This window comes from Pithys albifrons, chromosome Z (genome assembly GCF_047495875.1).
Source record: "Pithys albifrons albifrons isolate INPA30051 chromosome Z, PitAlb_v1, whole genome shotgun sequence".
Taxonomy (NCBI): Eukaryota; Metazoa; Chordata; class Aves; order Passeriformes; family Thamnophilidae; genus Pithys; species Pithys albifrons.
This window is the reverse complement of record NC_092497.1, coordinates 55,936,836-55,952,267: the sequence shown is the minus strand read 5'-3', so window position 1 is coordinate 55,952,267 and position 15,432 is coordinate 55,936,836. Positions and strand designations below refer to the sequence as shown.

Below are 15,432 nucleotides of genomic sequence, written 5' to 3'. Positions count from 1 at the left end.
CCTGGAGCACGTGACACAGGGACACGTCCAGGTGGGTTTGGAATTTCTGCAGAGAGGGAGACTCCATGACTCCTTTGGGCAGCTGTTCCAGTGCTCTGCCCCCCTCAATGGAAACGAGTTTTTCCTCATGTTGAATGGAACTGTTTGTGTTTCAGCTTATGGCCACTGGTCCTTGGAGAGTCTGGCAGCATCCTCTTGGCACCCACCTTGGAGGTGCATTAATGAGACTAAGCAGGCCTGGCACGCCTGACACAGCCCAGGGCGAAAGGACCAGCGAGGGAAACATCTCCCATGCCCACCCCTTTTCCTGCCATCCCATCCGGGTCCGGTCGGAGCGGGGACTGGAACCCGCGGCCCCGGGAGCGGCGGAGGGCGCGCAGGCGCGCGCACGCTCCGTGCGGGCGGGGCGGAGCCGCGGGGCCGCTCATCGCGGAGTGGGGGGAGCGGCGGGACCGGGAGCGCATCCTCGCATCCCTCATCCCCGCATCCCCCATCCCTGCATCCCCCATCCTCCCTCTCCGCATCCCCCGTCCCTGCATCCCGCACCCCGCGTCCCTTTCCCTGCCGCGCCGCTCCCGGCACCATGGACGAGGAACGCGTGAGTGGCCGTGCCGAACCGGGCGGGGTTTTTCTAGGGAGTGTTGGGTGTTTCCCGGTCCTCGGCCTGGCTGCCTGGGGAGGGGACGGTGCGGGAGGGCAGCGGCGCGGGGGACGCGGTGCCCCCGCCCGGGATGCTGGGGGAGTTCGGGGGATGCGCATCCAGAGGCGCGTCCCGGCTCCGCTCGCTCCCCGCCGGTGTTGCGGGAAGCAAGGAATGTCTCCCTGACTCTGGAGACATCCCGACCCCACCTGAACGCGTTCCTGTGTCACCCGCTCGAGGTGACCCTGCCTTGGCAGAGGGTTGGACTGGATGATCCCAGAGGTCCTTTCCCACCCCAAGAATTCCCGCGGTCCTGTAGCGAAGTGCGGCAGCGCTGCGGCGCCCTTTCACCCTGTGTGTCCCCGTCCTAAGGGATTACGGTGCGTACATAAGCCCATCTGTTTGCCACTGATGTAATCTGGAGGGAATTAATGCCTAAAAGCGTTTTGTAGGGTTTCTCTCCGCTGTGGCTGCTGCCCTACAATTCCCTCTTTGCCAGCCTTGCCATCGCCCCCACTCCTCGGAGAGGTCACTGAGATGTGCTTGGCCAAGGGTTGGGGCTTTCTGAAAATGATGCTCCCTGCAAAAAGTTGTGACTCAACCTTTTGGCTCTCGGTGTGTCGGTGCAAAAGGGCTTCTGTTGCTGCTTCTGAGAGGACTGTGCTTTCCTCAGCTTGGAAAATGGCTTATGAGTGGGGTCGGCGTAACTTGGTGCCAGGATGGCTTGAAATTTACAGGTTGGGGGTGTTTGATACTTCAGTGAAGTGTTTGTGCTCATGTGTGTGTTAAAGAAGTTGCTGCCTGAGCATTCTCACCCCGTTCCAGGAGTCGCAGTTTCTTCAGGCTCAGCCCCAGGTGAACCTCAATAGCAGAGTTTGCAGTGTCAGATTCATCAAAATAAATAATTTAGTGGAGTGGTACAGCAGCAGGTCAGCTCGAGCAGTTCTACCCTGTTGACTTTGCATCTGCCCCTCACATGGTCTTGGTCCAGGGGTGATTTTTCATCTGGGGTGCTCTGACACCTCTTTGGGTTCTTCCTCAGCGTCCACACAAGCTGTTCATTGTTCACTGTTCTCACCTTGCTGAGTTGCAGTTTCTGGTGACAGCTGTAGCCTCCTTGTCTTCTGGGTTGTGTTTCCAGTGCACCTGCTCGCTGGCAGAGCTTGGGAAACTAAAAGACCCCCAGACTTGGGGTCAGTGTTACTTAACAACAACCAAAACATCAGGGTGTCACCAGTATTCTTCACATCCTGAAGCCAAAACCCAGCCCTGTACCAGCTGATCAAGGGGAATTACTGAGGAAATTAACCCTTTTCCAGCTGAGAACAGATCTTGGTGTGAGTGCACAGCTTGTGGCCCAGGGCTTCAGCCAATCCAGCTGCTCATCCTAAGCAAGTCAAACTAAGCAAGCATCCTGCTGAATCCCACAGTCTTGTACCTCTGTGTAACTCATTCTGCTTAAAACGTGCTTGTTTATGCTTAGCAACTGTGACCTCTGAACAGGGGCTTTGGAAGGTGAGATGTGGAGTGGCCATAAAGTGTGTTTTGGGGAGGAACTGTGTGAATTTGGGTCTTCTCCTGCTTGATGTTTGTGAGCTCAGTCTCTTTGGAGGAGGAATAAATGAGGGCTGCAGCTGCCGTGGGTGCTCTGGGTGGATGTTTCTGAATGGGGTCACGTTTGAATTTCAGTGCTGCTCGGAGGTTCTGAATACAGTAGTAAAATGCAGTGAATCTCATGTTCTACAGCACTTTCTCTAACACTGGTTAAATTTGCTCCTGTCACCTGTACTGCATGAAGTTCTTCAAACTCTGGCAGCTTCAAGGTGTTGACAAGAGCAGAAGATTAAATGAATGGGGGCTATGTAAGCATGTCCTCTTTGAAATATGATCTGGACGTGAAGGTTAAAATACCTCACGATTTTGTCTGAGTCCCGACTGCTTCAGACACTGCTGAGTGTGCAGTCAGGTCATGAGCCTTCGTTATGAGCTTGAGCAAGTTGGTAGCTTTCTTCTTAAACAGAACTGCTGCAATTGTTTAATGTATCAAAGTTTACTCTTTTATGAAGTGCCTGTGCTTTAGGAGGTGCTGTGTCATGGTAGTTACTGGCTATTCAAAGGAGAGTTTGTTTTTATCCATCTGGCAAGACTGCAAACTACCACATGTTTTAGGGCTTTCCATTCTTTATCACATCCTTCTTTCTTCTTCATCCTTTGTGCATCACACTGTTGGTTTACCAATATCATGCATTTTCTTTTTTTCCTGCAAAGTGTATTAGATTCAGAGAGTAAGATTAGGACATAGAAGGGAAGAAGAGTATGAAGCTCACTGACAGCAGCAAAAATGACTTGTGTAATAAACATGTCATAATGTTTGGATAATTCATTTGAAAGTGAACTCAGAGAGAGGTCAGAGGGGAAGCTAAAAGAACATCACTTGTAATACAATTCTGTTAAATGCTGCATGCAATAGAGTTAACTTTCTTTCAGTGCAGAAATACCAAGAAGCTTTACTGAGCTTGGTGTTGTTGAAATACTTCTATGAAGTAACTTAGAGTGTGGGCCTCAGTTGCTACTTCCATTGGTAATTCTTCCAGAACCCTTTTTGTTGCATGAAATTGTAGAGAATTTTCGGAAGTGGCCCTTAAAGGAAGAAATGGCAAGAGTGCAGTGTGTTTTTAATTTGGCATGTGTCTTGGTACATTTGGAAGAAAGTCTGTGTATTGCATATCAGTGATTAGAAAATACTGTAAGCTAGTGATGCCTAAAAGCTGCCTTTCTGTTCTGGTGGTTTGTGCATTGGTGTGTTGGAAAAATCCGGTCTGCTGCTCGTGGGTATTTTTAGTAGGCATTTAAACTCAGTCAAATATGACCAAAACTGGTTGCATTTCTTTCCAGAGAAATGGGTGGCTTGCTTAAAAAAGAACATTCTGGTCACTGTGCTTGATCAGTTGACTTTAACTTTAGGCATAGTGGAAAACTTTAACACCCATTTTCCAGCTGTTGCTGTGTGTTTGCCTGTCTGAAGGCTTTTTCAGTGATCTTCACACACAGATCTTCTCCTTTAATCGTGATGTGGCTGTGAAACCCAACGCCAATGGTCAGCACTATGTACAAGAAGACTTCTTCCCCCATATGTTGCAACTGAGTAAGCCCTAAGAGCCTTGCTGAAAGAGGATTGTGAGTTTCCGTGTTCATCCAAATGGGCAGTTCTGCTCATGGGATCTAAGGCTTATCTCCAGGCTCTCTGGCCTGTGACAACAATTGTCTCTGGTCAGTGGGGAATGCAGAAGCAGCTGGTTGGACAATGGCAATTCATCTCCTGTTCTAATGTGCACAGAACTGTCTTTAGACGTGCTCAGTTTTCACCAGACAACAAAAAGGCTCAGTAATGAAGTGATCAAGACTTGCTGTACTCTTGTTTCTGGGAGAAACCAGGGTCTTGTTTCTGCTCTCAGAGTCCTGACTGCATCAGTGTCAGCGGGTCTGTTACCTGTGCACATAACACCATTGACACCTGTGCTAAAAGCACAAAAAATTCACTTTTGCTCTGCTTGTTCAACTCTGTGAGCAAACCAATAAATACCTCATTGCAGGTTTGTTGGAAACTGCTGGGAAGGGGTCAGAAGAAAGAGGAAGGAGCATGGCTTAGGGCTAGTGGAGAAGTTCCTTACACTGGATATTGAGGTTCACTGTGGATGTTATAAATGGATATAAGATTTTTCTTGCTTTCCAGCAGACAAATGTGATCTAAATAGTACATGGTTATTAAGGAATTGCTTGTGGAATGGACTTGTGCAACATCCCTCTGGTGGTCTGTCTGTTTTTAAAGTGTGCTTATTATTTCTTCATGCCATGATTTCCTGAATGTTGTCAAGTAACAACATTAAACTGAGCAATTGAAACTTAATTATAATTTACACAGGAGTTACTCTTTTTTAAAGAGGCAAATCTGACATTTTAGAGTTAGATTTTCTTCTGAAACTTCTTATCAACCATCCTGAAGTAAAATTACAGAAAATTCTTAGTCACTTCCTCACTTTGTCCTTTGTTTTTACTTAACTACAGTGATATGCTCTGAGCTTTCATTGAGCAGCTTGATTTAAGTACCACACAAGGATGTGTTTTTGTCAAAGTCTTAGAATATGTGACTGGCTACTCAACAAAATTAGACTTGGCAGTCTGACTTGATTTAAAATACATTCTGATGTGTATGTTTTGCACACTTGGTATGTGTTTTGTAAACTGAATCTGCTGCTTTTTGAACATCTGGATTAGTACATCACTGAAATGACCTTGATTCCCTTTCTCAGCTCTCAGAAAGCTTTATTCTTTGAGATCACTTTTAATTGGAATAGAGAAACTATTCACACAAATATTTTGCCACTTGTAGAACAAGTTTACAGATCGCTGTTACAGATTTATTCTGTGTATACAATAAACTGTCAGCTTGTTTATTTAACACTTCTTTAGCTTCTTTTGACACTAGGACATGCAGGTTTGAATTCTGGGTTACCTTTTGCCACCTTTAAATTTCTTTGGTGGTTCTCTCTTGTGTTGCACAAGCACTGGCTTTGTCATCTGGAGAAACTGTGTGTGCCAGAAGGTGAGGCCAGTAGGTGTTCTTGTGTAGAGCAAAACATGTGACACAGTGGAGTATCATAAACCAGGTTCTTGATTTCCCCTCAACACCTGGAGATCTTCTGTTTTGTGGAATGCTTCTTAGACGTTTGATAATACTTTCTTTTTTCTAACAAAATGCATTTCCTGATCCCATCTGAATGTGTATTGAATTTGCATAACTGGGATGTTTATGATGAGGTTTTGTGTCTGTTGGAATGATGATGATTTTAAAAATTACAAAGCGCTTTTACAACTTCTCTCACTTGTTTTTGTAATTCTAGGAGACTCTGCAGAGGATTGTCAGTACTCTGGTGAACAAAAATGATGAAATTCACTTCATTGACATGCTGAACCATACAATATCAAATGTTCAGGTATATATTTGTCTTGGTTTGAGGGGAAAAAACCAAAATGTTTTACCCACAAGCAGGGGAGGGGCCTCCTCCACGATAATCACACCGCTCTTTATCAAATTTAAGAAAAGGAATTTTAATACAAGAAGGATAACTGCTATATATATATATATATGTAAACAGACTAGTGCAAACCCACTTCCCCAACACCACAAGCGAAAGAAAAAAACAAAACAACAACAAAACCCAGCAGGTTTTCCTCCGGGAGAAAAGGTTATACTTAAGTGTCCATGTCACAGCCCGGCTGGCTGCAGAGTGAGTTTCAGTCCCTCTCCAGAGAGACAGAGGAGCAGTGAGCTTTCAGATGGACTCAGTCTCTTCCCCCTGTGTTCCCCGTCCAAGAAGCAGAAAGGTACGAGCAACCAGCAGCAAATCCAAGGCAGGCAGCAGCAGCAGCACGGCACGAAAAGTAGTCCGGAGTAGGCAGCAGCGAGACAGCCAGGAAAAAAAAAAACCAGCAGTAACCAGCAGGGCAGCCTGCCTCCTTGGAGCCCCCACTCCCGCGTTCTGCCAAGCCAAGACTGGGGAGAATATCCAAAAAAAAAAACCAAAAGAGACAAACCTGCCCCCACCCGAGCCATCAACAGTTAACTGCTTCTTTTGTTAACCGCTGGCCTGGGCAGTTAAGTGGCAGGGGAGAGAATTTACATAATAATCCCAAACTACAACATTATTGTATTAAGGGTCATGGCTTGTTGCTGAGAGGTGAGGACAGTTCTGTTAGTCCCAAACGGGTTGGAGTCTAAGGGATGGGCTGTGAGAATCAAGTTCCAAGCACACCTTCATGTTGGAAGTCTGGACCATCCTGGTACTTGAGATAGGGTTATTTCTCTTCATCTTGTCAGTAGTTGCAAATTGTTGGGCTTAAGCTGAAAGTTAGGCCCAGTTGGTAAAGCATCTACACAAGGATGAGGTGTAGGTTCTTTTAGTCTGTCAGTCAGCCATAAGTTGCTTGATGCTAAAGCTGGGACAAGTTAACTGCAGAAATGGAAATTGTCCATCAGATCTTTAAACTGGTGTCTTGAGTGCAGTTTTTAGTATGAAATTAAATCACTTTACATGGAACTGGATGACTACCTCCTTCCAGACATCTAGGAATCCACTTGTGGGAAAGGACTGAAGGCTTTTTTTGGTGTGGAACAAAGCTGCCAGATATGCTGGTTCTCTGCAAGTTTAAGTATCCTAGAATTGAAGTGCCACAGAAGTATCATAGAATTTGAGCATCCAGTGTCCCGATGCAGAGTATGCTTGGGATGTGTCCATCACTCCTAGTGCTGTTCCCCGTGGCTAAGTTGAGGAGCAGTCCCAAGTTCTGAAGTGGTAATGTGAATTTCAGTCTAAAAGGCTGGTTTGCATTGTTTCTGGTGTAAACAGCATTTTTGATTCTCTTCTCAGGTAAACTCTTCTAATGCAATCAGTGAGCTGGATGAAGAATTTGATGGTCTGTATTCTGTGTTGCATGAGATGAAGGGGAGTATGGCCAACACTATCCAGCAAGAAGAGGCTCGTAAAATTCAAGCTCTGCAGGTAGCTGTGTAACTACATTTGCAAACTTCTGCAGCTGAGTAGAAGCGCTTTCAAACTTCCTCTCTTCCTGTTCCTCTGCTGTTCTCATTTGTCAGACAGCAACACTGATTCCCAGGATTGTCCTGTGACAGTTCTGGAGCTGGCTGGGGATAAAGTCACTGCCTTTTTGAAGGCTCCTGCCACATTAAACACTGCCATTCATAGCTGAAGTGCAGTTCTGTAAATAGACATTTCAGTGCACAAGAAAATAAAGTGTTAATTTCTTTGCTTCGGGAGTCCTGATTTTTGGGAGAAACAGGCCTTGAAGTTAAATCTGGGTTTTAAATGAGACTTCACCACCTGTCCAGCTTTTTCCCCACTGGAGTTGCAGGATGTGGCAGGTATCACTGTGCACTTGTCAAGCACAGTGAAATTCTAGTTGCTGTGCCAGAGGTAATCACCTGTATTATATAAGGTAAGAAGTTGTTAAAAAATTCATAACAAAGCCATGTAGTTTCTAGGACTGGTACTTGATAAACCACTTCCTTTTTAATGTGAATACATGAAATTATTCTTTCTGGTTTTGCTTCAGGATCAGCTTAGCCAGTGTAGTCACGCCCTGGAGAGTTCTGAAGAGCTTCTGGAACTTGCTGTGCAGTCACTGGACATAAAGAACCCAGCGAAACTCCTGGAGGTAGAAAACCTTGAGCAGATGGGCGTGAGGCAGATGTTGGTGTCTGTCTCCATCTGAAATACCCTTTGCATTACCCTCCTGGACACTGCAAACTTACCAGGTGTACTGACAGTAAGGATAGAGAGGCACAAAATACAGTTATTGTTCTGTTGAAGAGGCCAAGTCAAGCAGTATAGTCTTGAATTTTTATGCAATTTCTAATAAGGAGTTTTTTCTTACTCAGAGTGAGAGGGGAAGGAAAGCAATGCCTTCTCCAGGACACCTGTCATTGTTAAGCAAACTTGCACCGATGAGCCCCAACAGTGAAGTTGAAATAAATCTCTCTAGAGCCGAGTAAAGACATGGAAAATGTGTGATGGTGGGCACTCAAAGCCATGGCAAGTGACCTGTCCATTCCCAGTGCTGTTCCACGGCACTTGCAGACAGTCTCTGGATTCTGTCTGTGGGTGACAGGATGTGTTTTGCAGAACCTGCTACAAGCTGTGGATCTTTAATTTGTAGCCCTGATCTCTGTACTGTCCTGAAAGGTCTTACAAAATGGATTCAGTTCAGAACTGAGTTCAGTTTGAAACTGAATTCCTGCGTATTCTCCAAAACCTTCCAGTGCGTGTGTAGAGAAGAGCCCAGATTTGGGCCTTGCATTGTGATACCAACACAGATAATTTGTTCTTTACCACAGCAGATTTGTAAATCAGGTGATGTGTCTAACAGGAAGAATGTGCTTTTAAGTTAATGAAACAGTTCCACATATATTGCACATACTTAATACTCTAGTGCTTGCTACAATAATCCTACTGGCAGCAGTGGGATCAGCCACACCAATCCAAGGCCAAATTACTTTTTTTCTTTCTGCATTGTAAGGGGAACAAGGACACAAATCTTTCTGAAAGAGTGAGCAGGCAGGCTGTCTTACTGTGTCAGTTTTACCTTTTGGCATGTGTGTGTGCTGTCCTGCTTGCTGGGTGTCAGCTTGGATTTACTTCCCTTGAGGAGCAACAGTTCCCAAGTTGGGCATTTTTCTCAGGACTTCAGCTGGAGTTGTCCTGTCTTATCATATTGATGTGTGAAAAAATGGAGTTAGCTCTGTGCAGAGTGTGGGTTTGACTTTATTGTAGGTTATTTCATTTCAGGTATCTCTAATGCTCTTTTCCAGTCAAATAGACTAAGGAAAGCTATTTGAGTGTTTGCAGGGGGGGAAATGTCTTCAGATTTGGAGTCTGAGTCTTAAATCCAACTCAGTAAACTCTTAATGTCTAGGATATGATTACTGGTATTGCACTAACTAGCACTTTTGCATTTGGATATGGCATTGAAGGTAACGTTGTCTTGTCTATTAGGCAGATAATTCTGTTACTCTGCTAGTAGGAATACCAAGTGTTCCTGAAGGAAGAGCTCCAGCCCTGACCCTTTTTGTTGGCACAGATTGTCTTTGGATACTCTCATGGTGTTGTGAGGTAGCTCTGTTTTATCCACAGCTGTCATATAGCCCACATCTCCTACAATAACTTTGTTTTGAGGTGAAACAAAACTACCTCTTTAGCTAAATTATTTTAAACATTTGTGGGGTTTTTTCTGCTTTGCACTTTGGGCATATACCATTGGTTTTGTTGCAGGGACAACAGGATTTTTTAATTAATTTTTTGAGTATGACTTTTAATTAGTGAAAAATTTGGAAGGTCTCCACTTTTGACTTCAAACTGGGAAGCTCCCTGAGGTTTCTTGTCTCCTCCTTGGAGGGGAAAGTAGTTCAGCTGAATGGCAACTGGATCGAGTAGCGACATTAACTCCAAGCATGGATAGCAGACATAACTAAGCCATCACTACTTCAGCAGTAACAAACACTTGGCTTTAGGTTTGTAGCTCCTCTTGGTGAAGGAAAGGGATTTTGGTCTTTCCCAATGCCAGTTAGTGTTTATCTTTGCAATGTCATCACCACTTCTGCATCTGCTTCAGGAGTATCATTTAAGTGCTGGGAGGAACTTTGTCCTGTGATTTTTTGAGTAGTGACATATGGAGAGAGTGTTTTAGGAAGTGTTGTTAGGAAAAGTAAGATAACTTTCAGAGTAAAAGTTACAGCAAGTCCTGTTTTTTTTTCTTGTTTACCAGAGCATGCATCCTACATGTAGCCAAACAAGCCATGTGTGGTCACATGCCACTGATAAGCACTTCACAGCTTCACAGAAAATACCATGTTGCTGACTTGGTCCTGTAGCTCTTTTAAAATGTGATGGTTTCTCTGCATCAGTTTGGTTAAAAAAGACAAAGTGACACCCAGGAAGTCAAGTAATTTGGTGTTGGTTTGGTGTGGCTCTTGGAATCAGTGTTTTGTCCCAGGTGATGTGCTGTTGCCATGCTAACCCATGCTATTAACGTGCTTAATGGGACAATTTATTGCGATGGAAATGTTGGACTCACTTTGATCTTAAAGCCTGGGCACTGCAGCAGAGATGGTTCTCAGCCTTCTTGCATGTTACTGCCATTGGTACTTGCATGGAAATACTAACTGCTTTCTCTCTCTTCTCCCTGACATGCATCAAGGCTGCCAGACAGATCAAACATAGGTACAGTACCAAATCTATCACTTTTCTGTCTTTGAATTAATCTTTATCCTTGAAAATGCATTTATTTTGAAAGGATCATAGTCAGCTTAAGTCAAATTGATTGACTCTTTCCTAAGTGTTAGTTCTGACAACTTTTGAGAGAGAACTCAAAACTTCATGTAGGGTTTTTCCTGGCTTTTCATATCTCTAAATAAAGAGATGCTTTTAATGCAGGGAAGTAGAGCTCTGCATCAGCTGCTGCTATTATTACTATGTCTTTAAATATATATATCAATTATTAATAAGATTATTCTTAATACTGGTTGGCTGAAATTTAATGATGTTTCAAGCTGACTCTGCCCCTTTAAGTTGTGAGAATATCTTGTTATTTCTATGTATTTTAAAATGCTTAAAGACTTTTGTTCTCTCATTTTCCTTCTGAATGCAAAAAGTCCTGTAGCTGTTAAAATGTTTCTGGTGGCATCAGTCTGTCTAATGACAGTGAAGTTATTATTTCTGATAGCTTTTCTTTGAACTGTGTCTTCAAACAATTGTTTCAAAAGCAAAACTTGACTGTTTCCAAATAAATGTTAGGGCCATTTTTCCTTCACTTGGAAAAATGTTCACTATGTTGCAAAAGTCTGACCTTCTGGTTCAGAAAACTTACTGTGATGTGCATAATATTTTGGAAGGCACCTTACAGGGTGTTTTCAGCATATGTTGCTCTTATGGACCAAATGGGTTGGCTTTCAATTTACAGGTTTTTCCAGGAAGGGTCTTGGTCTTATGGACTAAATTCTCTGAGGTTCTGTGGATAATGAGTAATTGCTAGAGAAATTAATCTTTACTTTTCCAAGGGTAATGACTTATGGTCCTTAACAAATGAGAGAGATAGTGGATAGTGGCAGTGATGGGAATCTTGATACTTTTTATCTGTAATAAACATCCTCTTCTGCTTTCTTGAAATGCTGTATCACCTAATCCTTTGTGGTTCTCTAAGGCTCGTGTGTGAACAGAAGTTAAAGGGCTGTCTGGAGCTGACTGCTCTCTGGTGTTCTCCTACTGCTAATCAGAGGATTACTCCTCCTTAAGGAGAGATTTACTCTACCCATCTGGCTGAACAGTGGAATTTGCTGTGCAGCCCATGCAGAATCTCAGAACGTGAACCCTGCCTTGGGAAATCAATTGGCTTGTCTTTTGTGGTACATAGTTCAGTCTTGTATCCCAAAATTGTAATACTTGTCACTCCTGACATGAATATGTCTTTCATATTAAACTTGGTATTTCCTCCCTGTTCCTCACTACCAGATTGTTTTGGTTTTCACCATTATTGGGTGTATCTGTGATTAGCACACAATCTGTCTTACATGCCAGTGAAGTATGTGGTGCCTCACAGGAACTGATATGCACTAGGTACTCCAAAGGTGCCATGCATCTGTGGGTGTCAAATAGATTCAGGTGTTTACAGCTGACTTTTGTGCTATGTATAATACTTTGTAGTTAAGTATCTTGGGGTTTTTTAAAGCAGTTGGGACCTGTGTGCTGTCTGAATCAGTGTTACTCAAATTCTCCTGTGTGGCCTCATGTCTTCAGAGTCAGAGAACTATTCTAGAGACTTGTCCTTATTTCTGGTAGTGTCGTTGGAGGACAGGAATGTCTTGGGAGCATTCAGAACAAGTACTGAGCTCAGATTTCAGACGTGGAAATGGGAGCTGTGCTTCACAGAATTACAGGATGGGTCTGGTTGGAAGGGCCCACAGTGGTCATGTGGTCCCACTCCCTGCTCTGGCAGGGTCATCCCAGAGGACGTGGCACAGGATTGTGTCCAGATGGTCCTTGAGTATCTCCAGTGAGGAAGAATCCAGAGCCTTTCTGGGCAACCTGTTCAGTACTGCTTCACCTGTGCAGGAAAAGTTCTTCCTCATGTCCAGGTGAAGTTCCTGGGCATCAGTTCCTGCCCATTCCTCTTGTCCCATTGCTGGGCCTCCCGGAGCAAAGCCTGGTCCATCCTCTGCCCTCTCCCTGCAGACACTGACAGACATGGATGGGGTCCCCTCTCTGTCTCTTCTCGGGGCTGAACAGCCCCAGCTCCCTCAGCCTTTCCTGGTCACAGAGATGCTCCAGTCCCTTCAGCATCTCCACAGTCTCCTCTGGACCTACTCCAGGAGCTCCACATCTGCCTTGAGGAGCCCAGAACTGGCCACAGCACTCCAGATGTGCCTCACCAGGGCTGAGCAGAGGGGCAGGATCACCTCCCTGACCTGCTGGCAATGCTTTACCTAATTCATCCCAAGATGCCACTGACCTGCTTGGTCCCCAGGGCTCACTGCTGGCTCAGGGACAACTTGTTGTCTGCCAGGACCCTCGTGCCCTTCTCCTCAGAGCTGCTTTCCAGCAGCAAATCCCCAGTCTGTGTTAGTGGCTGGGGTTATTTCTTCCTGGGTGCAGGACCCTCAACTTGCCTCTGTTGACGTTCAGAAGGTTGCGTCTTGTAAAACAGGTTTTACACTTGCATGTTCCAATCTGCAGCTTAAACATTTCTTCCATCTCCTGATAAAATCAGGCACAGATATGCAGTCAGCGTAGTCAGCTTGTTCACTGCTGTTTAGAAATGCCTAAAACATGATCCTGGGTCTGAAATGCTTTCCATTTTTCAGACTTACTGATTTTATGTCAAGTGCTACGAATTTTGTTTTGCCTCTTATCCAAGTTTTTTCAGTAGCAAACAGTTTTAACCTCTTCTCTAGTTATCTCCAGTATTTATTTGCCAAATAATATGGAACAACTGATAGCTTGCACTATTATTGTGAGACAGTCACATTATCAAAACTTTTATTTTTGAGTGTGCTAAATGGTAAAGTTTTCTGTTAGAGGAATGTTCTGCTCTTTGATCAGTAGTTTGAGGTTAATGATAATAGATTTATCTGATTGCTGTTTTGGAAAATGGCTTAAACAACGTGAAATGCATTTTGCTAATGCTGCTTTCTTGACTTCAGTGTCACAGTGGCTTCAGCGTTCCGCCTCTCCCTGAAACCCAAAGTCAGTGACAGTATGGCTCATTTGATGGTGGACTTTGCTCTGGAAAAGCGCATGCTCCAGGCTGTGAAGTTTTTGCCAGGTAAAAACTGCGTGCAGTGGGTTTAATTTGTTATTCCATGAGCAACTTGCTATGTTAAAAACAACCAGACAGAAGAAACCCACCCCTCTTGCAGCCTCATTGTCACAGCACCTCAACTCGTTCTTACTCATTGAATGTTAAATGGAATAGCTTGAGGATAAGAGAGTTTTCTGGTTTTATTGTGTTAATTTTTAGATAAGACAGCGTTTCAGAAGGGAGAATGAGTCTTCCAGACCATGTTTTTTCTGTGTTGTCAGTTCTCTGTACTTTGTGCATTTACCTGAAGTTTCTTTTGATGCTGAGTGGCACTCCAAAGTGCTGCTCCTCTGCAGTACTGTTAGGGATGGAAATGCAGACTAATATGTCACTTAAAAGAGTGGTGAAATGGTAGGAGAGAGAGAGTCTAGTAATGCAGTGGTGTTACTGTAATACAGAATTTATATTGATACATCTATTCCTGTTTGCCTTAGGTGCATTAGGCCAGTATATATCTTGAATTTCTTTTTCTTCATAGTACTTTGCTGTTTAGAATACTTTGCCCTTGACTGTTCTCAAGAATATATTGACAGGAATCCTGCTGGCAGGGATGCAGATTGTTCCATCTCTAGGTTACTAATCCAAAGCTGTTAAGGCCTTGGCAGCATCAGTTTGCATTTCTGCCTGGCATGTTGCAGATGCAGTGTGTGGCAGCAGGTGTGGGAACTGCCCAGTGTTATTCCTGGAGGTCAGTTCCCAGTTTCCAGGCAGAAATTCCCCTCCTAGCCTTAGACAGTTCCCAGTTTCCAGGCAGAAATTCCCCTCCTAGCCTTAGACAGTTCCCAGTTTCCAGGCAGAAATTCCCCTCCTAGCCTTAGACAGTTCCCAGTTTCCAGGCAGAAATTCCCCTCCTAGCCTTAGACTCTGGATGTCAGTCATTGCCGTGCATTTCACAGCTAAGGGAGCAGGGCAGGTAAGCTGATGGCAGTGCACCTGTCTAGCAGCAAGTGTGAACAAAGGCTGTGTCTACGTAGAGGTATGACCCTTCTTAGACATGCATTTTCCTTGTCAAATACAAAGGAATTAAAATCGTTTGGGCCTTTTTTTTCCCAGGAAATTTGACTGTCTCAGTATCAATCTTGTTTTTTCTGCTGTAGTGCCAAGCTTTTCAAATTACTCAGACATCAAAATGTTGCAGACAAATTTGCACTGAGCATTGCCAGGCCCTCACACATCAGGAGATAATAATGTCCTAGTGCAGGAGGGTGAAAATGGGTTTGGTGGTGTGGTAATTTGAACACTGTGTACCACAATTGTGCTGAAGGCTTGGTCACCTGTTAGACTCTTTATCTGGTATCTTAAGACAAAAATAATTGGGGTAAGTGGCTGAACTTGAAGCCACTGAATTACTTGTCCTAAATTTTGCTTTTTCCTGTTAAGGGAATTTCTTGAATGAATTTGAAATTATTGCTGGATGACTTTGAAATTTGATGTCAAGTGCATGTCATTAACACCTGAGCCTGTGTTGTAGTTTAACCCCAGCAGACAGGCCCAGCACCCCACAGCTGCTGCTCACTCTCCCTGTGGTGGGCTGGGGAAGAGAATGAGAAGGGTGAAAGGCAGAAAAGTTGTGGGTTGAGATAAACACAGATGAAAAGGTAAAGCAAAAGTTCTCTGTGCTGGTGAATTTATCCCAGTCATGGGGACTCAGGAGGACAAGATGCCATCCCTCTGAACATCCCTCCCACCTTCCCCCCTTCTCCCCCCTAATTTATGTGCTGGGTATGGATCATTTGGTCAGGAATATCCCTTGGGTCAGCTGGGGTCAGCTCTCCTGGCTGTGTTCCCTCAGCTCCCTCACTGACAGGGCGATGTGAGAAGCAGAAGAGAACTTGATGCAGCTCTAAATAACTAAAACCCTGTGT

At 44.3% G+C, this 15,432-nt stretch overlaps 1 protein-coding gene across 1 annotated transcript in view; it reads left to right on the top strand.

The window, feature by feature from the left end:
• Window positions 1–452: 452 nt before the first annotated feature.
• Window positions 453–15,432, top strand: part of LOC139685044 (FSD1-like protein) — a 28,385-nt gene continuing 13,405 nt past the window's right edge. Inside the window, exons 1-6 of the mRNA XM_071581560.1 lie at window positions 453–598; window positions 5,542–5,634; window positions 7,069–7,200; window positions 7,772–7,873; window positions 10,412–10,434; window positions 13,410–13,531. Coding sequence (XP_071437661.1) covers window positions 584–598; window positions 5,542–5,634; window positions 7,069–7,200; window positions 7,772–7,873; window positions 10,412–10,434; window positions 13,410–13,531 — 487 coding nt within the window. The 5' untranslated portion in view covers window positions 453–583. The remainder of the gene's footprint in view (window positions 599–5,541; window positions 5,635–7,068; window positions 7,201–7,771; window positions 7,874–10,411; window positions 10,435–13,409; window positions 13,532–15,432) is intronic.